This window comes from Leuresthes tenuis, unplaced genomic scaffold, assembly GCF_036924035.1.
Source record: "Leuresthes tenuis unplaced genomic scaffold, fLeuTen1.0.hap1 SCAF_5, whole genome shotgun sequence".
Classification (NCBI taxonomy): Eukaryota; Metazoa; Chordata; class Actinopteri; order Atheriniformes; family Atherinopsidae; genus Leuresthes; species Leuresthes tenuis.
In genome coordinates, this window is record NW_027325359.1 from 15265001 (window position 1) to 15288451 (window position 23451).

Below are 23451 nucleotides of genomic sequence, written 5' to 3' on the forward strand. Positions count from 1 at the left end.
AGGGGGGGGAGAAAAACATGATTGACACACAGAGCTATTTAAATACGAAGGTCGCTCATTGGTTAGACAGCTTTGACCCGCCCACTTTTTTTAAGGTGGACCACCAAGTTACAGCAGGCTGACATCCAGCAGGACTTAAGTTCTTATTTCCCCCTCTTTCTTTCTTTAAATCAAATATAAATTAAATACGAAGTGAGGTTTGATAGAAGTGTTTTCGCCTTTTCTCACGTGCAGCACAAAATAATAAGATTAGAAAACAAGTCTTATCTTACATGTTTAAAAACCAAAAGAAAAGTGTGGATGTTTACAGAAAACAACATTTTTGATATTATATAAGAAAAAAGATGTTATGCCAGTACTAACAGATTATACAGATATCACTTGGTAGACATTCAATATTATTGTTCCAAATCTGGAAGCAAAATAAAAAAAGTCCCTTTTAAAGTATCTGCAGGCCATTTTCAGTGTAACCCAATTGAAAGTAATTCAGCATTTTTACAAATTACAAAATATATTTAATTAAACATATTTAAGTAGGAATACTGAAAAAAAAATAAAAATAAAAAATTCAAACAGCTGCCACAGCAAATTGGTCTAAGAATTATGACAATATGCTATGGATATGGATGCTCTTTATCGGCATCAGTTTAGGGGAAAAAAAATTAAATAAAATTAAATAAGAATTAAAAAAAAAAAAAAAAAAAATTCCTGCAAACATTCCACCTCACAAGATGACATTTGTGTAATCAAGAGGCCAAAGCTTCAAGGTGTGGGCCTTCTGTAAAAGTAGGGGTACCCCCAAAACCAAATTAAACCTATTCAATGGTCAAATCAAATTAAATAAATACGTTTCGTTACGCCACGGTGTTTACGCCACTAATATAGACCTGAGTGGAGAAGGTCAAGGTCAGCACGCAGCAGATCTCGTCCTTATCACCACCAGACTTCTGGACACAAAAAAAACAGAGGTACTGGTGGTAGAAAGCACCCCCCAAACACACACACAGGAGAAGTCCATGGAGATGAAAACTATCAAAAACATTAAGGAGCTTTTTTTTTTTTTTTTTAAAAAGAAGTAAAAAACAATGAAGGGCCCTACATGCTGAAAGTTAGAAAAGTGTGTTTACACTACAGTGAAAACCATCCACATTTATGGGAAACCCAGCACCAATCTTCAAACACTAATATTCCGTCAGTAAAACCCTTTTTTTCCCTAATCATCTAAAACCAATCTATAAACCAGACAAAATTGTTTTTGTTTTTTTTTTAAATTTCCCACTTTCCTTCTGTTTACACTTTCCACCACTGATGAAGAAGAAGAAAAAAAAGCCCAGCTACATACAGAAAGGTGTTGGCTTAATGTTTAAATCAAAAGATGCACGGTTTGCTAAAAATAAGGTACAAACACCCTTTTTTGTGTGAGAAAATGATGCAATTTTATTCTACCGTGAGCAGTTATTTACTTTTAAAGGTCACAGCAGGATGCACGGTGCAGCTGAGGCTGCCGGCAGACCACCACAAGGACAATGGCGCCCTCTAGTGTTCGCATATCAAACCCTCCTATTGTGACACAAAATCGGCAGAAGACCATCTTTGAATCAAATTCTTTTTAATACCAGGGCTTCAGACAAACATCACGTCTGGACAGATAGATATAGTAGATATTTATAAGACGACGCCAGGACATCAAAGAGGGTTCAGGCTTCTCCAAAATGCCAAAAGCAATATAATAGTCTGTGAAACCCTCCTCCTCCTCACTGTTCCCGTTCAGGTTTAGTCGCCTACCTTCCCCCAACAGTCCGTTACGGTCTACTGGGAACCTTGCTCGATCGGGCCATCTCCGAGGCTGAGCCACTTGATGATGTAAAAGTTCCTCTTTCCCACTCTGAGCAGCGTGAGTCCGTTGGACAGGATGTGGAGTTTGGGGATCAGGACCTGCTCCGGATTGTCGGCCCGCTTGTGGTTGAGCCACACTGCTCCGTCTGAAACCACCCGATACCTGCGCACAAACATTTACAGCCAGTTGGGACTTGGTTATATCATATATTCCAGCTTCGTATAATATATTAAAGTTTTCAAAGAGCGGATTCCTCGTTCATCGTACTGCCGATTCATACAAGTTGATGAACATGCCCCTTGAATAATTTGGTTTAATACTACTGTAAATGACTTTTGGACTTTGTTTACAAAAAAATCAATATATATTCATAAAAAGATCTATATGAGCCCTTAAAATACTTTACATATATATAAATCCTTTATATATAGTCCATTATTTAAAAAACAAAACAACTAAATCTATCAATCCATTATCTATAACATTTTTGTCCAGTAGAGGGCAGCAGGGAGCAGGAGCCCATTCTGGATGACATTGGCCGAGGTGGGACACAACCTGGACTGGTCCCCAGTTCATGACGGGGTTCATATAGAAGAATACAATCAAGCTGTGTTCAGATCGCTAATGAAATACTATTGCAACCCGCCTCAGTGAACACTTGAGGTTCATTATAAAACAACTGATCCAAACGATTACGGCAAAACCAATACAAACAGCAGCCTGATTCAGTGGCAGGAGGAGTGGCGGTTGTCTAGCCAACCACACCGTAAATGCCTTATTCTCACCTTCACAGATGCCGCCAATAAAGCCAAGCGGAACAACAAAGTCCATGCGCCGCCCAAAAGCTGCCTTCCATTCCACAGTGGATATGAACGAATATTCCCCACACGCCGCTTAAGCAATTAGCTGAGAGAACTTCCCTAAACAAAGTTCCTCTACACAGAACACCCTAAAATGTCAGAAGGGCAGACAACACCCACCATATAATATGCCGTTCAGCTTAAGCTTGTTATCAGATAATTGTTTTATCTCCCTCTCTTTTTGTAGGATAACCTCTTAAATTGAAAATAAATAATGAGAGCAGATTTGTGTGTCCAGATATACACAACCTAAGCATGGGTTGCTGTGGCAATGACTCAAGCACCAATATCAATGTATCCAAAGAGAGCCTGATATCAAACTAGCTTTGGTTAGCCACCCAGCAGCGTGAGACAACAGACTGTTAATTCCGAACGCTGGTCTGTCAATTGCTACGTTTTTTTTTTACCAAAGAAAACCCAATGACATGTTACTGTGCACAGTCGTGCATATGTGACTTCAAGATAGTCAGAAGCACACTGATACACACTGCACCCAATCCCGAGCTGACCAATTACTGATTTCTGAACAAGAAACATGGATAAAGGCCTGAGCATTCATCTACAGGACCTCACAGCTGCATGTTACAGCATGTTGCTGTCACATGAGGGCAGCTACACAAGTGTGTGGAACAGTCTGAGCTGTGGGCTGCACTTGGTTGCATTGGTGCTGTTGTTGGTAACTGACTTTGCTCTGCTGTGGAAAAGACCGAGAAGTCGACTTGTGATTCGTCCTCTTTGTTATGAAACTGACTGTAGGTGGCCTCACCTGGCTCAGGCCAACTTTCAGCGAGTCAGCTTGCAATCAGCACACGGTGTTGGTCTGCAGGAGCTGAGAGCGCCACAGACAGTTACCTTCATGCAAGTGAGCAAAACGGCAGCCTGGAAAGATCTTGCCGATTCAATCAAAGCCTGTGCTTTGTGCTCAGATAAAGCCTCGTGACTTCCTTCATTTTCCAACAGCCTGTTGTCCACATTGTTACGATGACCCGGGCATGAATATAAAACAGTAATATCTCAGACAATATGGCAACGAATACCAAGAATTCAATGATCAACGACGTTGCTGCCCATCCTCTTTTGGACCAGAAATGCATAAGAAATGGTGGTATTTGTTTCATTCAAAACTTATTTTGTAGATTCATATGTTCCTTGTTTCACATTAAAAAGTTACAGCAGAATGACTACTTGTGGAACTGGATTTAGCGGAAGGAGGGCGGGGGGTGCCTACCCTCTGGGTCCGTCGGGGATGGCGCCGACTGTGCGACAGGCATCAATGACTGTGGTCCCTGGCTCCAGCAGCATCTCGTGGAAGGGAGCCTCGCTGAAGAGCTCCTGAAGCTCCTCGTCACTCATTTCTTCCAAGGCCTGCACGCTGCTGTGGTACAGCGCGCTGGTGCATCTGCGACGAGAAGCAGGACTTAAATAATAAAGACGAGGGTATAAAGTTCACCCTGTCCCTTCGCTGGAAAGGCAGAGACCATCAGTGGCTACACAGAGAGCTTGTGTTTTAATGCAAACTGTGTTTGTTAATTCACCCCACGAGGAACAGTAAACCTACACAGCTAAGCACAGCATTTCTGCAGGCTTATCAAACAGCTGAATGAGGTCCTGTTGGATAGTACAACCGTGTATAGGTGTGAATAAATGACTAAAGAAGCAAAATGCCCACACACAGGCCCATTCTGACCTCTTGGCGCTCTCGAGGCCCTCCTTTCCATGCACCAGCTTCGTCACCTCCGCAGCCAGCCGTTTATGTGGGAGACGCTTACTTGGATCCTTCCTCTGTTGCTCCATCAGCCTCTCCACCTCTGCCAGAGGTAGAAAGGTGAACAACTTCAGGTACCTGCGAAATGTGCACACAACACACCTCAGCCTCCTCTTACACGGAATAAGGGGATTAGATTGCATCTGCACCAGCAAGGATGATGAAATGCCTTCGTCTGCACATACCCCTCCACACTGGCGTCGGGCTGCCTGAGAAAGAACTGGTAGAGTTCGAAGGGTGACGTCTTGTCTCGGTTGAGCCACACAGCATTGCCTGCGGTTTTCCCCAGCTTGTCCCCGACAGAGCTGGTTACCAACGGGATGGTCAGGCCGTACACCTCCCCACCGCTCACTCTGGAAACGGATCAAGATTTCGGCATTACAAGTCAGGTGCGAGCTCCTCAAATTACAAAAGGCGGTTAGGGCCGATATGCAGGCAAAAACGGCGGCAGAAGCCACAGACTTGTGCAGAGTGACGCTAGTTTTATATCGACTGCATGCGTAAAAAGTCAAGAGTCATTCTTTTAAAGGAGGTGAAATTTTTAGTAGATCAGAAACTAGATAAAACCAGAGACTTGGCCCTATAGGAACCCTGTTAAGAAGTCAGTAACCAAAACCTTTCAAGAGCCAAGTCGCAGTCATGATGTGATCACTCGGTTTTTGGCCCTGAAGGCCAAAAATCAAACTGAATTTCATGAAACTTGGTGGAGCCTTGGAGAATTGGTAAAGGAAGAAGCTGCTAAATTCTGGTGCCGATCGGGTTCACTTTCTTTTCAAACTGTCCACTGACAGTGCAGTTCTCTCCCTGTTCGCTTAGCCAGGACAATGGTCTGTGGTTAGCATAAAATATCAGACTTGAACGCGTGTCAAATCGATGCCGAGTGAGACCTGATGTGAAGAACTTTGGCCTCCTGCGGTGTTGCGTGGTGGCCAGAATCTGACAGCCGATCACAAAAAAAGGTCAATCTAAAGTCATTAAATGACACAACAAGGAAGCGTCGTTCCATTCAGTGAGTAATGGCTCTCGCAAACTTAAATGTTGCTTTTAAGTTGATAATCATAAAATTTTTTAACTGCTTCCATAGGTTGTTGTTCCCTTTAAGTTGAACAGAACTGAGGATATTTACATGTGAACTAAGATAAAACATGTGGATAAAAAAAAAAATCACCAACTTCAAACCATGTACCAGATAAAAAGCTTCTTTGCATAACAGACAGATGCCGAATTGCAGAGGGGCTCCTAAAAATTCAAACAGACGTTCAGTCTGCACTTTGGATGCGCGTGCGCGTCACATAACTGAGGATGTGCAAAGACTTTGCTCATTTCTTAACGGGGCTCGGAATGAAGCTGGATGGACATTTACTTGTGAATGTACTCATGGCCAGACATCAAATTGCCCAGCTGGTCGGTGCCTCCGAGCTGAATCTTGCAGCCGTATATTTGGTTGAGGTGGTAGAAGTCATAAGCTTGGAACACCTGGTAGGTGAACTCTGTCAGGCTCATACCGTCTGCGCTCTTCAGCCGGGACTGCACGCTGTGGCGGCTGAGCATGGTGCCCATCCTGAAGTGCCTTCCGGCCTCCGACAGAAAATCCACAACGCCCCAGCTCTTATACCAGCTCAGATTGTTCAGTACAGTCACTGTACCCAGCGTCCTGGAGCCGTCGTGAAAGTGCACCTCGTGGTTGGTGATAATCCTCTGAATGCTCTCGCGGATGCTGCGGGTGTTCGCCTCCACGACGTCCGCAGACAAACGCTGTCGCTCGGTCGTCTTCCCGCTCGGGTCCCCGATTTGTGCCGTGGCCCCCCCGAGTACGGCGACGACATTGTGCCCGGCGTTTCGGAAGTGGAGCAGGCCGATGATAGCGAGCAAGTTGCCCACGTGGAGGCTGTCGGCCGTGGGGTCAAAGCCGCAGTATACAGTCTGAGGACCGGACTGAAGCAGTCCGGGGAGCTGGTCCTGCGTTGCGTTTTCTGGGAACGCGTCCTTTAAAATGCCGCGTTTGTGTAAAGAGGGCAGCAGTCCGTTGTGAGCGGGAGAAGAGCAGTGGAAGTCAGACGTGGGTGCGAGGCAAATGCGTGTTCGCCTGCGTAAGATACGGGGTCCATACCGCGATGCATAACAGCATATCCTTACCATGGACGCAGCCATGTTGGACAATGTGACAAGAAGACGGAGGAGGAGCGAGGTGTTTTCCAGATAGTTTGGCGGGATTAGAGCGCCCTCTAGTGCAGTGGTGGTCAACGAAGGCAACAGCGGATAGACCCGTTTCAGACAAGCGGGGTTTGATTGGCATTTACCAGACAAAACTGAAAAAAATAACAGGTCAAAGGTCATTTCGGTTTGTGCCTGAGAGCCCACATTAAGCTACTGCAGGTACCTGAGACGTGAATGACTTGTGGGTTTGGTTTCATCCTTTTAAACCCATCTTAAATAAGGAAATATTTTCAATTATTTATACCCGCACATGTTGCTGCACATTTATACCCCCCATCCCCTTTAATTCAGATGTTAAATCAAATTCACTTTGCAAAACTGCCAAAACTGTTTATTTAAAAAAATAGAATTATCTCAATTGTTTCCTTTCTTCATTCCGCCCTTCTTTCCTGTTTTGTAGATCCAATGCCTGACAAAAATATATAAATGTTGTCACATCTTGATTGTAGAAGCCCAGCTTTGGTGTTTAGAAGAAGCAAAACCATATACTGACTTGCATGATCCATTGATGTTAAATAATGATAATAATAACATTAAAAAAACAGGAGGATTTTAAAATAATTTTATTTTTAAATCCATTCAATGTCAATTTGTCTTATTGTTTAAATGACTAAATACACATTCATCAAACATTTACAGTATTATTATCAAGCCACAGTACACACAAATCCAAAGACAGCCTCTGCCTTTTTGCATGACTCTAACAACACAAAAAACAAACTCCATGAAGTTCAGGGGGAAAAAATGAAAGAGAAATCAAATATCCAATTGTTATCATGACTGCTGCCCCCCAGTTAAATCATCGGTCAGTTCTGGAGAATAAAAAATAAAAGACAAAGCTAATATAAATCTGTGTTGTTATTGGTGTTTATGCGCTGTAAGGCAGAGCACTACCAACTCATTTTTAGAGCGAACAAGACAGACAGAGAAGGAAAACAGTACCTTTATATCCTGAGCTAGTACAACAAAGGAAGACTAAGATTCCCTGATACAAGTTTAAAAAAAAATAAAAATCCCTTGTCATTTCTACACGGTCATGTCTAAAAAGTAATTCAGCAACACAGATTTATGTGACTTTTCTTGTTGGGCCTTGTTCTAGGAGTTTCAACCATTTTCTGTTCAGCTTTTTTCCTTGAACAAATCCTTCATCGTTATGATTGAAACAGTAAACAGGAACTGTTAAAAAAAGTCAAAGTATTTTCCTCAATATACAGTCACATTGCTTTGTGTTTATGGGACCCCACGAAAAGCTAAAATCCAACTGAAGACGCCACCGGGTTTCAATTTTCCAGGTGTGTGCACAAGTCCTTTTTTTTTTTTTTTCTGTCCTTTTCTATAAACTCTAGAGTCAGCATTTACACACACTAAGGCACACGCTTGTTTGTGGTTGATCGTCAAGCACATCTGTGATCTGCGAGGTAACGAAACTGAGCTGCATTCAGTGAATTCTCTCAACGGGTCTGACATTCTGTGACAGGGTACGATAAGCAAGTCGAGGCAGCTTGAAGGTCAGTAATCTACTTGTGGCGGAAGGGATGCTTGGTGAGTTAGTACAACATAGCAGCAGGTGATGAGAGTAAGTTGAACAGAGAACACGATTATAAAACAACATAATCTACATTTGACATTACTGCATGGTCTGTACTGTAGTAGCACATGATGTGACGGCAAACTGTGAGTGCATTTAGTTTCTCTGAAAGCCAACAGAGACGTGAAAATATGCAGGGTTTTTTCTGTTCAGAGGGGCAATTATGGAGCAATCTGGATATCAATGATGAATCTCTGTGCATATATTATACTCCATTTGTATGCTAACGCGCAACCTGAGAAAACGGTGTCAATAGAAGAGATCAGTCTCGTATGATCAGTGCTAGTACAAGTTAGCCTCGGCTTTCATGTGATAACTCAATGCTGAATTACAATCAAAGATCATGGAGTCAAGTTTTCACAAAGCACCACTAGCTGTGAGTTAGAACGGATCTGCACAGCCCGTGTGCGCTTCCAGCTCAAATCAAATAACTCAATTCAACAGGTGAATAATGTACAGTTGAGAGAAAGTGGACACGCATTACAGTTGATGGGTTTCTTTCTAAAGGAGACAATTGACCAAAGAAATGTACCCAATGTACCTTGTACCCTGTTCCACCTTCGTTTTATGTACACTGCACTCCTAAACCGTGCCGTTTCAAATAAAACGTCATCTGATTTAGTCATACACACATACGCTTTAGTATAAAAATGTGATCTATTTCAATTAAAACGCGGCTACGTATCGTTGAAGTAAAAAGAACACACGGTACACCACTAAATTGACCCTCAAATTTGAAAGTGTCTACCAAACCGGGGACTATTGTGTAGAGCAATAGTTAAAAGTTGGGGCGAGCAGTCAGTGTGATCATTTCAGCTATGTACAAAACACTCAAACTGGACATAATTAGGGCTGCACGATATCAGAGATGAAACAACAACATGGTGATGTTGTTACTCTGCAATATCTTGGCTATACAATAAAAAAAAAATGCAATTTACATGAGACAACTTGAAAAAGGTTATTTGGAATTAGTGGATTATTCATACTAGAATGATTGTAGTGTATTAGGTTGGGGAGTGCAACTGCGTGTAGTATAAAAATAATAATAAAAAAGCTTTTTAGCTTGAACTTAGATGCTAAATGATTGGCTTTAACGCACCAAACAGTGGAAGAATCCTCTGACTGAGGGGCTGCCATTGCCGCTCCCCTCTGTGAAGCTTGTGTGTTCGCTGCGTTTCTTCTTTTGCTGCACGTTTTATATATCGCATATATGCATATTCCTCACTCGTTTTGCAGAGCCTGCGAGTCTCATCTGCAGAACTTAACTTTAATAAAAAAAAAAAAAAGAAAAAAAATCACTGAGTCCTTCAACCTAAATGTAGTGCTTTATCTGGGAGACCTTTATTGCCATATAGCCATGAAATATGAAAGAATGTTTTTTTTTTTTTTAAAAAGTCCTGTGAAGTGACTACTGTTGAACTTCCCAGTGCAGTGTCAATGAAGGAAGGACATATCGTGCAGCCCTACAAAGGTTTGACAATGTGGGGAGGTATATACAATATAATTATTCAAACTATCTCCATCAACATTCCCTCTTCTAAGTAGCATGCTTTTCTTAAACAAGGGACAGTATGGCAGCAAAATGCAGGAGTGGCTTTTATATGTGCACATATCATGTCATTGTGATAATCAGGAGACAAAAATATCGAACGGATGCCATTGTGAATTATATAAAATCTGAAACTGATTGTGAGAACTGTGAAAGAAAGTCAAAACTCGTCTTTTATCTGACTGGAACCTGATGGATAGAGATTACAGGAGAGGTACAGAACCCCTTTTCAACAGAAGCAGCATTTGTGAGGACGGAAAACTGACAGTTTTCAGCGAGTAAGTCGAGATGTTTGTCCAGTCCGTAAGGCTACGCCATTGTGGTTTCCTCGGTGGAAAGAAAGTGCAGTTAAAACCCCTGAATCAGCTGCATGTGATGCATGAGGAACCAAAGACAGCTGGTGAAGTTAAGAAGCAGGTGGAGGACTCCTTGTATAAGGGTGGCTGTGCTAATGTGGTGGTGCGACTTACCTTTGAGTTAGCCCTTAACAAAAAAAATACGAGGACACAACACAGGAGGAGTGTCAAACGTCTGTGCTTGTGTTTAGGCATTTCACAGGCAGCCAGTATTAACATGGCATGGGTGTGTTTGTGCTCCTGATCTGTGATTTAGGGACAGTACAAAGTGAGTCTGTTCCTTCCTTCATTTCAGTTCTAAAAAATAAAATAACTCTGTTACACTTTTTCTACGTTTTTTACAAAAAAAAAATGTAAACTCGCTACTGCTTGTTTAGTTTGTGGTCGCAATGTGCTTTTTTTTTTTATGTCAGGAAAAATAAAAGGAATCTGAAAGACGGTGATCATTTCCAGTAACAATACAAAGAATGGCTTAATGGACATAGAGTACAAATAAACTGTGTTTAGGAGCCTGGTCACACCAGGCTGGTTGTATAAAGATGAACGTGCTGGAGGGCAGGGCTGGTTTATTAACAACCATCACTTCTTTTCACTGGCAGTCAATTTAACAGAGGCTGCCTCGCTTTAAAACTGCATCACTTCGGTAGCTGCAGCCACTGAAGTCACCTGTTTTTCATTGTCTCTAACGGCAATATGGCTCTTTGCTCTCCGACATCAATATAAACATCTACAGTCAAACAGGCTACTGGAGTGGCAATCTTAAAGTTTGCTTTCTTTCCTCATTTTAAGGGCTCACAGATGGGCGGGATAACCAAGGAGATTGCCTCAAATTAGCATTTAGAGTTTGGTCAGAGATTGCGTACACTAGCATCTACCTAGCGGCTCGATCAGCTGGGCATCGCATCTGAGCGTACACGATTTAGTTTTTTCTGTCTTGGGAGGTCCACGCGATGGAGTGCTGAGCACTGTGTCCACCCCCCCACTCCCCCTCAGCCTGAACAAGTCCTCATGAGTTGACCAGAATCCAAAGCTAACTCTCGCGGTATTAGAGATGGGATGGGTTTAGTGGTTCAGCCCTAGCTTATGGAGGACTTGTCCTCTTCTCATGTCCCTGACGAAAAGGAGATGTTTTGCGGCATCCCTCTCCTGGTTATTCCACCACGTTCCTCAGTACATGTCTCTGTAGATCTCCTGTAGGAGTGGGTGCAGCGCGGTGTCCTCTGTCTTTTTGATCTCCTGCACCAGCTGTGCGTGCTCAGTAACCAGCTGCCGGAGGTCAGCCAGTTTCTGTAGCAGCTTGGGGAAGAGGAAAGTGTCATCGGGATGATTGGCCAGCAGATGGAGCTGTAGAACCTGAACAATGCTCTCCTGCATCGCCTCGATATGCGCCACATTCACCAGGCCTGGTCGGTCTAAGGAAAGAGGAAATAAGATAAAAAATAGTTGACTGAGACTCTAAATTCATTTTGTGTTAGAGTCAAAAGGTGTTATCCAGGATAATCTTCACAAACTTTTACATTTTTATGCTAACATGAAAGCATTTGTCGTCATTTTCCCTGCATCCTCACCTCCGCAGCAGATGATAGCAGCAACAAACAGAGCCAGATCACTGTCATCCAGTTCCAGCGCATTGAACTTCATGGCAAACTGGAACTTTGGCTCCATCATGTCGCTGAACGGTCGCCGTAGGCTCTTGAGGAACTCCCGGGTGATAAAGCCTGAGCCGTACGCTACAAGAAGCCCGTCTTTGTTCATACTGGAGGCGAGCATGGCGAAGAGGGCTTCGTACACGCCGTATTTCAAAAGAGTCACCTGATCGTTGAGGTCCAGATTCGAGAACCCCGGGACGGACTTTGCAAACTCTGTGAGCTCTGTGACGGTTTCCACAGACGTGCATTGGCAGCAATGGAAAATTCGAACTTCTGCCTCCCTGTCCTTCAGTACTCCCGCAGAGCCCACCATCTTGGCCACCAGCGTCTGCTCTGCCAGCTGGAGCGTCTCCATATCATGGATGACGAAAGGCTGTGGGTAGCGGAGAAAGACACATACTTATCAGTCAAAAGTCCACTTAAGAGTTGTTTTTTTCCAGCTAAAATGTCACACGTGCAGCACAGTGTGTTCTGAGAGTTTGGACAAATGAAAAATGCCGACCTCACTTGACAATATAAACATGGAAATTGCTGAATCAGCACACCTCAGAACATCAATATCTGGCTGTTTATACACAATCTTTACTAGGTGAAAGGCTAAAACCCTCAGTCCTCATTGACACAATTATACATTTACTCTCCTTTAATCTGATGCCACACATTTGTGGATGTCACTCAAAACACTGAAAGAGGTTTAATGGGCAAATAATTGTTCTATGAACATAAGAAACAATAAAAGCTGAAAGAAAAATTACTTCAAAAATAAAAAAAATGGGGTATCAACTGGCCCAGTTGACTAACACTTGTATTTTTAATAGAAAAGATGTCCATATGGTGACTAAACAATGGCAGTGGAGGTATCTGAAGGTAGGGCTGGGTACTGAACTTCGGTTCTTTTAAGGCACCGACTGAAATGCTTCGGTAGTACCGAGGATCAAAACTTGCCTCGTCATTCGGTGCCAAGTTTCGGTACCCAGAGATTAATCACTCGATCAAGAACTGTTCATGCTACCCTCGACTGGTCGTATTAACACACATTTTTCTGCCGCATGCAGGAAAATGTGGTTACGCCCACAGACGGGGTTCACATGTATCTGCGTTGGGAACTGTAGTTGTGTGTGAACCGGTTAAACAATGCCACCGAGGTCAAAAGCGTGGCTCCATTTCACCAAGATTGATGCCAATAGTGCGCGATGCAACATATGCCAAAAAGTCATCGCTGCTAAGGACAGCAACAAGACTCATTTAATTAATTATTTGGCCGTGCACAAAATCAATTTAAGAGCAGAAAGTTGCTCCGTGTTTGACTGCAAGAAGGTCGGACCGCAACCATCCTCCTCTCAGCATTCAAGTCAGCCTGTGGGCGCTACAGAGCCCGAGCGGCATAATTCAAAATCTCATCTAAGAGTACCGAGGACGGCGCAGTGTGTGGCATTTCAACAGGTACATTAACGTTCAGCGAAATCCGGAAGTAATTTTAATGTTACTGCAACTTAATACGTGCAGAAAGCAGACATGTTGATGTTTCTGAAGAAAAACTGCAAAGTGAAAAGTATCCTCAGTATGTAGGATAGTATTAGACACCAACCTGTCACCTGTTTGCAACTGTTTTGCACTGGAAATGATTTGTTATTCATTTTTTCTGTAAGAAAACTGCTTGGATTGGAAAAATAGATAGACAACTTTATTAATCCCTAATTGAAATACTGAGCTGAAAAATAAAACTGAAGATTTGTACTGTTATGTGTAATGTAATTTCCTTTTTGTTAGCATTGATATTATAAAATTGGTATAGAAAAAAGTATCGTTCATGAACCGGTATTGAAATGAAGGTATCGGTATTGGTACCGGTATCGAAAAATTTTGATTGATACCCAGCCCTATCTGAAGGTGTTTTCAGCAATATCACTGTTCCTACAGTAACACGGGATGAGCAGCTACACCTGCTGCTGCACGTCACACGAGAGCTCTGGGTGATGAATTCTGCTCTAATAGTAGGACAGAGGAACATGGGAAGGTATGAAGAACATGTTGCTGAGCTGTTTAATTTTGTACGTCAATCCCCCGACCTTCATCCACTGATAAGAGCAAGTTCAACGTAATCCGTCATCTTTTTATTTCATATAGATAGCTAATGTTGACAGGGAGAGTGCGGCGTGACAAAAGTCCAATAGAAGTCACAGTGTTTCCTTAATAAAAGAAAAATACATGCAATGGCCCCCATTGTCCTATGATCAAAATTCTAACTTGATATTGCAAATATATTGTATTTCTTACTGTACTTAATATAATAATGCTGCATTAAATATCTTGTTCATAATCTCAGTTTCTTTGTGCCTTGAAACAATGTTTTGCCAATACTGCTGACACGGGCTTAGTGTTCATCCAGTATTTACAGGAAATATCTTTCAAGACATAATGGATACTGTTTGCTTCTCTTTGAGCTCACTGATATTTGTGTTGCATCCCAGCAGGCCAGCATCCAGTAGTTAGCACTGAAAACAAAGCGCAGCTGTTGCGGTGGAAGAAAAATATGCAGATTACCAAACCAAAGAGGACTTCATCCACTTGGCCAACTGAGCAGATATTTACTAAATCCCAATCAACACATAATGAGAGGGCAGAGCTGTTGGGTATCACAGGTGGGTAGATACAGGACCATTTAGCATTGCTTCCAACAGTAAACATAATATCTTTCAGGGGATACCGAGGGGCTCAGACGCATCTTTAGATATTGATTTTCTTTTTAAAATCAAATTCCTTTGCGCAACAAACCTTAACACCTCAAGCTGAGGGTGGCCTGGGAAGTTTCTGATTCAGCCTGTCAGTTCAAGGCCTTCACTGTGCCTTGTTGTTCTGTGAGAACGCTACGGAGACGAAAAACAACATCACTGTTGTTTAACCGGATGCAGAGGCAGTCATATAAACTGAACTAACGTCTGTTCAAAAGGAAAAACCGGCGCCGTGGGACACCCCTCGACTCCGCAAAGCTGTACCGCAAGCACCAGTGGGGCGTGCCACAAAGCAAGTTCGAAACAGTCAGGCTTTCTTTCTTTTAGCTGGCTTGAGTAAACCTAAAGCATGTAAGCTGATAACGACAGCGATCGTGATCCTTCTCCGTTAACCCTGGCTTTTCTCTTTAGGCTCTGTGCAACGCTTTATGTAATCATTTAACGCTTGTTCTGCACAAAGGACTGCCTGACACTTCATTCATAAGAAGGGCAGCTTCGAATAGACAGCTGTGAAGATTATGAATATTATGATGAAAAGCACCAATGGTCAAAGATGTCAAAGAAGACAAAAGAGGACTGCAACCAGAAAATCGTTAGCTGTGCAAAATAGTTACAATACGCCTGCACATAAGGTGCATTTAGCTCCGACACTGTCCCATAAATATGAGGAAATAACCAAAGTCTAACAGTAAAGTGAATCATACCACAGCAAAACCAGTCAAGCCAGACAATAAAATTCAAGCTGGCTGTTAACAAGTATAAACAAATTCTAACACAATCATCTTGCAGGATTTCTCCCAGGAGCCGAGACCAAGGAGTCAACCCTGATACAGTGATGACAGAGGCTGCACTTTTTCAACAGAGGGATTAAACTCTTCGCAGTGGGAGTGTTAGCTGTAAAAACAGACTTTAAAGACATTTATTTGATTAAATTCACATCCTCACGAGGTGCAGCGAGTATGTGTAAAACCGCTATGATGTGATGAACAAACTCTGGTGGATCAAACAACACGTTCATTTCCAAGTGAGTGCTCTCCAGCTGCTGCATTTGATCTGAGTTGGAACACGGACGTGCACTTGCACTGACCTGCTCCTCCTGACCTGTTTCACACCCACACATATCCATCTGCAGGATTCAGACCACCTCCGGGCTCCGCTCCCTGACCCTGCCATTCTCAACCCCCTTTTTCGCCCAAATGAAAGGAAAGTGAAGGGAAGCGAGTGGAGGAGGAATAGTTTTCAGGAGGAGTGGGATGGGTGAAGAAAAGAGAAAAGGTCTGAAGAGAAACAGGTAGTGAAGCAAGAAGTGACGGAAGGCTGACTCTTTATACTGTTTTTGTGCAGACAGACGTTTCGTTGTCCAGCTCGTGAGTTGGCTTTCATTCAGATTGAGCAAGTCATTTATATCATTTGCTGAGTGCGTGTAATCTCTGGCTAAATTCCAGGTCAAATTGGGACATTACTCCGATTACAAATTTCCAGTGTGTTCAAAATGTGATTAAAATCCCTCCAGTGGGGGAAGAAATACATTAAAGATTACAAGACTACTTTAAATACGGCCCATGAGGAAACTCTGGCAATGAGAAAAACCATAATCATGCAATCCACCTTTCACTCACCAACCCACCACTCTTAGTCAACGTACAGGGGTGCTGGTCTTGCCAGTGAGAATGGTTCGAGCCTTGGCCTTGTTCATGTTGAAGTTCTTGAGGTAGGCCTCATAAATTTGCCTGGCCAGGGTCTTCTGGTCAGCCAGCTGGGGGTCCTCCACCTCTCTGTCCCCCGTCACCATCTCCGCCTTCAGTTTTAGCTTCTCTGACTGAGGCATCCGACCAAACCGGATGGCTGTGGAGAGGAGACAGAAGTTCAATTAAGACGACTATGTGGCAATATAAAACCCCTGAGGTTCATATTGTCACATGTGTTACAGATAGGCACTTCATGCGTTCAATGAAACACACAGAGAGAGAAGTGCTTGGACTACTCCTGATCTCATTGTGCTCACCGTCTTTCTGGCATACGTGGACAATGTCTTTTTGTCTCCATAGCTATTATTCTGAGGAAATTGTGCCCTGAGGACAAGAGGCTCTTGGATAAAAGACATGCATAACATCAGGACAAGTGCAAGTCTTAATTGTCTTTACACCTGCGATCCCACAACAGAACAAATACCAAAAAGAAAACATGCAGTGGCGCTTGAAAGTGTGGAAACCCTTGAAATTTCCAAAGGCCCTCTTTTGGGGAAGATATCAATGGCCTTGAGGTTCTTCTATTTCTATACAATCTGTCTGACTGTGAATTAGTGTGTGAGTCCAAACCCTTGACATATGGTTTGACAACTTTTTTCCGGCATGATAACCACCAACAACTCTTTCACTCAGAAATCCTCTTAGTTCACGCCAAGAAGCACCTCCACCCAAACATGCTGTGACTCAAGGTGTTTCAGTGAAACAGGTCACCCATTCACTCCCGTCCGTCACCACACTGACTGAAAAACACCTCCCTTTATGGAGCAATGTAGATGCTCTACACTGATAAACCTGGTTTTGATCCCACCTCATGAGCTTTCAACGTCGGAAAACGTCACGCAATTTCTAAATGTTGTTTAGTTCTTCTTGCTTTTACGAAATGAAGACCACTTGAACACTAACCAGCAGGTTTCAAGATACCTGATTTAGCATGACGCATCTAAAATGCTAAAAATAATTAAATAGAAATGAAAAAAGAGAAAGAAAAAAATATATATATATATATATATAAATGGAATCCTAAAATGTGAAATATGAGATAAAAAAAAAGGTTTATACAAAGTAGGGATCATTTGAGTCAAACATGCAGAAATGCAGAAGCAGCTTTTTTTATAAGGGGATGCTAGAGGGGCTGATCCTATTTGACTAATAACGATGATTAGAGGTGACCCCTCTTTGACCCTAGCTCACTAGTTTAACCCATTAAGACCTATTAAAACATATGAGTGTGCCTATGCTCATGTTAAAAGGGTGCCTTAGGTCGCAGTGGATTTAATGGGCACAAGCTGGTGTGCACACTCAACACACCCCACCCTCATACCTCACCAAGAACACAACACCCAGCTGCACCCTCCCTTTATGATACCATAAAGGAGGCATTCATTTCCCCACCAACTTATGAACTCGGACGCGACTCTGAGTTAGCATACAGCATGAGGGCTCATTAGATTACTGCTCGCAAAGTGGATGGAGATCATCTGAAGATGTCCAGGCAGCAGAGCAGCCAAGACTAATTAAGATGTGTAGAAGTGATTGATGTTAAGCTCAGCATAAGTCCACATCCTAAGAGCCGAGGAGATAAGTGTGTAAGGGATAGGGTAAAGGAGCTAAATGTGGGAGGGAGACATTCTGTTTAATCATCTGTTTCGGTGGCTGAGATGTGAGGCATTAAGCTGCTGGATTCAGGGAACTCTAAGTAAACACCTCTCTACGGTGCATTTTGAATAAAGGATGTGAAAGTAAATGTGTGGAAAAACTGCCGAACCATTTCAGTAAGGAGCATCCAGTGTGGGTAGATTTAACTGTGGAATCAATTACTTACTGGTCAATACAAGCATCTAAAATTATCTGTGCTGCGGTCTTACCGTATCAGACCTCAAATGATCAGGTTGCACGTGTCTCAAATGACTATCCTCCTTGTCCATAGTTACATTTAGGTCGATGAAACTAAATACGCACACTGTGAGGAAGTACAGCAGACAGAAATACTACTACAGTACTGCTGAGTTTAAGGGTACCATCGTCATCAACATTTTGTCGTCAGTAAGTATGAGGAAGGCTCTGACATCAATAAGTCAACGAAGCAAAGTGAAGGTGTTCAGTCCACAGGTTCACCACCACCACTGTGGAATATCTATAAAGTGTGTAAAGACTATATGCAAACCCACTGATTGCTCTGATGCTGGTCACAGGAACACAGTAACACACCAGCGTACGCCACCACCTGCACAGCCACACAAACACAAATCTTATCCCCAGAATCTGAATTCTGGGCAGTTTCCTATCAAGATCTGAACTTGGCCCACGGTCAGCAGACCACACGTGTCATTCACCGTCAATATTTCTGTATTCCAAATAATGCAGAAATATTAAAGCCATTCTCAGAGAAAAAAAAATATTGTCAGACATATTAGCATCACGATGATGTTATAACAAAAGTGAAAACAATGGGCATAATATGAATATGAGGTCACAATGTTCCTTTTAACGATTACAGATGTCTTTTTATTTCTCCGCCAAGGTGAGAGCTGTTAGTTGTCTGGATTATGCAAAAACTACCAAGCCGAACATCGTGACACCTGGTAAAGAGGTGGCACATGGACAGAGAAAGAAGCCGTTACATGCTGTGATCCGGTTTGATCTCTGTATAACTTGTGCGACAGGGCACTGGCCTTGGCAGAGGATGCCCTCTCCGAGTGTTCTTCTAGCTCTCAAACAGATGTATTGCAACACAACACTGTAACACTGACCAGGACGCTCCTCAAAATTTCCCAGCTTCAGTTTTGAGTTGAGAATAAGTGGAGGAACAGCGATGGCTGCTGGAAACACAGGGTCAAAATAAACAGCGCAGACACCCAGTTCCAGACGCTGTGAATCATCCTTGACTATTTCTTGATTATCAGAGCTAAACCAGACTATGACCGAGTTCCAAACCGGAAAGAACACAATCAGGTTGGCAGAGCCACCCTGAAAGACGTGTGTGTGTGTGTGTGTGTCACAGTCGCTGACTGAACTGGTCTGTTTCTGCATAAGGAAAACAGGGGTAGTCCAAATGGGGGAGAGCATATAGTAGCATGGACTAGTCATGAACAGTTGACTTGCCATGACATGCAACTCACTGTGAGATTAGATTGTCTATTGGTAAGACTTATGTGCATACATGCCTGTTCAAGCATTCAAATAGCATTCAAGCCTGTTTAATGGCAAAAGCACAACAGTACCACCCAGTTGTGTGTCTGTTCGTGAATTAAAAAAAAACAAAAAAAAACAAACACTATGGATGTTTGTGTGTGTCCAAGCTGACACGCTCTGCAGGACTCACCATTGTGGGACATGCCCACTGCCAGGCACTTCTGGAAGCGGCAGTATTGGCACTTGTTGCGGTTCTTTTTTTGGATTTTGCAGCGGCGTTCGCACTTGTCATACTCCAGCTTCAGACGGATAGTCCGCCGAAAAAACCCCTGGAGGAATGGGTGAAGCGAATGATTATTTCCATTTACATGTCTGACAAACTAGATAAACTTTTGACCAGATCACTCTTGTGAAAGAGTCTTTCAAAAAGCCAAACCCAAAAATCGAATAAAACCAGAAACAGAGTACAGCAATGACATTTACACAAGTAACCGTTAGACAATATATTTATTCACATAGGAAGGGCGAGTTACAATAAAAGGTACATTGTTTCAGTATCAGGATTGTCCCTGCTTAAAGAACCTTGAAAAAGAAAAAAAGAAAGAAACTTTTATCTTATTGAGGAACAAAAAGATAAAATAACATGTTTTTGTTTGGCTGGAAGGTGGAAAATGACTAATTACCTCCACCAAGGTGACTATGTTGTAGGTGCAGGATTTGTCAAAAAGTTATTGATGGGATTTGCACGAAATATTTTGCTCGAAGTAAAGTGATTAACTTTTGACATATATTCATCTTGAGCTGCTCTCAATTAGCCAAACTAAAGAGCAAATGTCAGTTTTATCCTAAAGAATCACCCGGTGAGCCAAAACTCATACAGGAGCTCGCACACAGAATGAAAGACCCCTTAAGGGTCACACAAGAATCACACCGATATGTAACAAGCACGTGAGCACATGCTGTCTGCACTAACCCGTGTGCATGACGTGTACATGCAGCAGACATAAAACAAGGACAACTGGACGGTATGTCAGCTTTGCCCAACTGGGCATCGCGCCAACATTGCTTGTGTCCGCCGCCATAAATTGTCACTGTACTTGCATAACAGGCTTCACATGCCTCCTGTTACTGTTCCACATGCATAGCATGTAAATGTAAGCGTGCGCAGTCTTTTGGCACAAAACAAAAATAGTTTAGGTCTGCTGGCAACAAACTGCTTTAAAATGGCATTAGAACCCAATGTTCATACAAGCGTCTTTCTATAAGTCAAAGCGTCATTAGCTTATAAGTGACAGGCATAAAAACAATGTGGGTCAGAAGAAAGATTTGCTTTCTCAGTTGGATGAAGTCAACATACCATTTTGAGAGTAAAGTCACAATATTGGTAATAAATTTGAAATTTCTAAATGACGGTTGAAATCTTTCAAATTGACTCATATGATGACATGGACAAAATACCTTGCATAAAAGCATTTTTGAAACTGCCCTTCAGAATCTGTTTTACCAACGGGGAAATTGTTTCTTATTTTAGCACAAAGTTCCCCTAAAGTTAGTCAAAGATACTCTGACAAGTCGACACATTTCAAGCTGGGCGAACTGTATGAAATGGTATAGGATTCCAGTCTCTCAAGTGGGCATGGCTACAATATTTTGTGTAAAGTTGTGTGGATGGATGAAAGTGAACTTGGGCGCATATACTATGATTTCTCAGCCAACGTTAACATGACACCTCTGACTTGTTACCTGCCGTTCTAAAGTCTCAGGTTTGGCACTTGGTCGTCGCCGTCTTGATCTTACCAGCTAGAAGTGAACTAAAAAAAGAGTATCTTTGCGGCCTTAAAGCTACTCAGTGAAGTAAAATGAGTGTCAGATCAGAGTTGAGGGAGAAAACCTTTTGCTTAGTATTTCTTGAAAGAAGTTGAGAGTTTATTTATAGGAGCCTGCTTGAGCCAACAGTGGTATTGCACTTTGCTTTGCTTACTTGTTGGCCTCACATCTCAGGACCAGTGGCTATATCTCTATATAGTCTATGAGCCCAAGCAGCGGTGGGGGGTGTTTGGCAGAGCAGCTTCCATGTCGAGAATCATGATGCTTTCAATCAACTTTTTTACGATGGAAAATGCCCTCCCCCCCAATCCTCCCCTAACATTGCCATTAATCAAAATTAAGCAAAGATACCATTCAGAATGTGATTCTTGTGACTTTGGGTTTGGAGCATTTAACCATTAAAACAGTAGCAGAAACACAAGCCATTTCCCTGACTCTTACTTTGAACGTGGCTCTTTTTAGACATCAGTATTTAATGTATGAGATTAACATGAATAATTCAAAAGTTTTCAAAGAAACTTCAGCACATATGGGTCACACAACTCTGCTCTTTGGACTGACAGAACCCTCAGCTAGTGCTAATATCTCTCCCATTTTAGCTGATACATTTCATGAAGCTCGGTGGTTTGAAAATGCCTCCTGCTGAAAGTAACTGATTTAGAAAAAAAGTTACATGAATACAAATAAATGTCTAAAAGATTACAGCGTGCTGACAAAGCAACAGGTTCAGAGAGACACGTTCAGACACCCGAGGTGTCTCTATCTTTTTCCTCTGATGCCTAAAAAAAACAGCCTTGATTTGTTCCTCAACGTGACTAGTAAACAATTAACTGAAAGATTATTGAGTGTACACGTGTAAAGGGTGAGCCTCATATTTTGGAAGTTATCTTAACACAAGTCACAAGACACACTGCCTCTGGATTCAGTCCAGCAAGTCCTACTTTCTATACTTTTATTACTCCAGTTATGACTTATTGTTTTGCAACGGGTTAATGTTTGTCCAGGCGGCAGTTTGTGATTAACTGTGAGAACTCTGGGGAAAGGAGACTGATGGACACAGAATGCATCTGCAAATAATACACAGTCTGGGAGAAAAGATAAAGAATATCAGTTAAGGCAGGGCTGGGTGTCTAATGCTTGCGCTGGTCTAGTTTTTATCAACATCTACCACAAAGTTAGACACAGTTTGAGCCCGTACAATTCATATGTGATCGATGATGGCCTTCATCTCACCTTGCAGCCCTCACAGGCGTGAACTCCATAGTGGTAGCCTGAGGCACGGTCAGCACACACTCGACACTCCAGATTGAGTGATGAGGAGGAAGAGGAGAACTCCTCCTGGCTGGTCACCAACCCATAAGCAACCGACGATGGACTGGATGCTGGCGTTAGAGCATCTAAAAAGCACAAGCATGTGGGTTATTAAACATGTCACTAAACAATTACTCCAAACTAATGCTGCTGTTAAATGGATGGCCAGCTAAAAAGTTGTGTGTGTGTGTGTGTGTGTAGGGTTATTTTTTAAGGCCGGGACTTTAACACGTTAATTAAGATTAATTACGCAAAATTAATGCATTAAAAAGATTTACGCATTTTAATCGCACTTATTTTTGCACTGTGGAACATTTCTCACGGGATGAGTTTATGTTAATGCATTTAGCAGACGCTTTTATCCAAAGCGACTTACAGGTAGGCAGATAGGGTGAGGGGGCCTTGCCTAAGGACCCCTACTGGAGACAGTAACTTTAATCCAGGGGATTTGAACCCAGGTCACCCACATGAAAGGTGGCAATCTTACCACTACACTATCCAGCAAGTTTCAGGCATACCTTTTCTACTGGCGCACCAACTATCGTTCATAACTTCAAACAACACTAAACAACAGAGAACAATATTTAAACATCAACAAAGAAGCCGTTGGTACCGCTTTGGTTGGCCCTGTGGATGGGAAATTTTGTTTTAAAAAACAGACGGATGGGGTGGTCGGTGGCGTAGTTGTGGGTTGTGCAGGCGCCCCGTGTATAGAGGCTACAGTCCTCGCTGCTGTCGGCCCCAGTTCGAATCCCGCATCGGATGGCCTTTTATTGCGTGTCATTCCCCCTCTCTTTGCTTTCTGTCTCTTTTTATCTGTCCTGTCCATTGAAAAGGCATAAAAAATTTTAAAAATAAAAAAAACGGACAGATGGAT

The 23451-nt window shown here is 42.5% G+C and overlaps 3 protein-coding genes across 4 annotated transcripts in view; all 3 read right to left on the reverse strand.

Annotated features, from left to right (window-relative positions):
* The window catches only part of cdkn1bb (cyclin dependent kinase inhibitor 1Bb), a 2925-nt gene extending 2795 nt beyond the window's left edge, over window positions 1-130 (reverse strand). The window contains exon 1 of the mRNA XM_072386250.1: window positions 1-130. This exon is cut by the window's left edge and continues 787 nt beyond it. The gene's annotated coding sequence lies outside the window, so the exon portion shown is untranslated.
* A 1394-nt stretch (window positions 131-1524) lies between these two features.
* On the reverse strand, window positions 1525-6640 carry yars2 (tyrosyl-tRNA synthetase 2, mitochondrial). The gene is made up of 5 exons (XM_072386251.1): window positions 5826-6640; window positions 4648-4815; window positions 4385-4540; window positions 3926-4096; window positions 1525-1999 (listed from the first exon to the last, which is right to left on the reverse strand). Exons 1-5 carry the CDS (start codon window positions 6611-6613, stop codon window positions 1810-1812), a joined length of 1473 nt encoding a protein of 490 aa, XP_072242352.1. The 5' UTR covers window positions 6614-6640; the 3' UTR covers window positions 1525-1809.
* A 587-nt stretch (window positions 6641-7227) lies between these two features.
* Window positions 7228-23451, reverse strand: part of pparab (peroxisome proliferator-activated receptor alpha b) — a 34378-nt gene continuing 18154 nt past the window's right edge. For both annotated transcript variants that reach the window (XM_072386252.1, XM_072386253.1), the window contains exons 3-7: window positions 22497-22660; window positions 19627-19765; window positions 16202-16401; window positions 11744-12197; window positions 7228-11587 (exon numbers count right to left, since the gene is read on the reverse strand). In XM_072386252.1, coding sequence (XP_072242353.1) covers window positions 11343-11587; window positions 11744-12197; window positions 16202-16401; window positions 19627-19765; window positions 22497-22660 — 1202 coding nt within the window. In that variant the 3' untranslated portion in view covers window positions 7228-11342. The remainder of the gene's footprint in view (window positions 11588-11743; window positions 12198-16201; window positions 16402-19626; window positions 19766-22496; window positions 22661-23451) is intronic.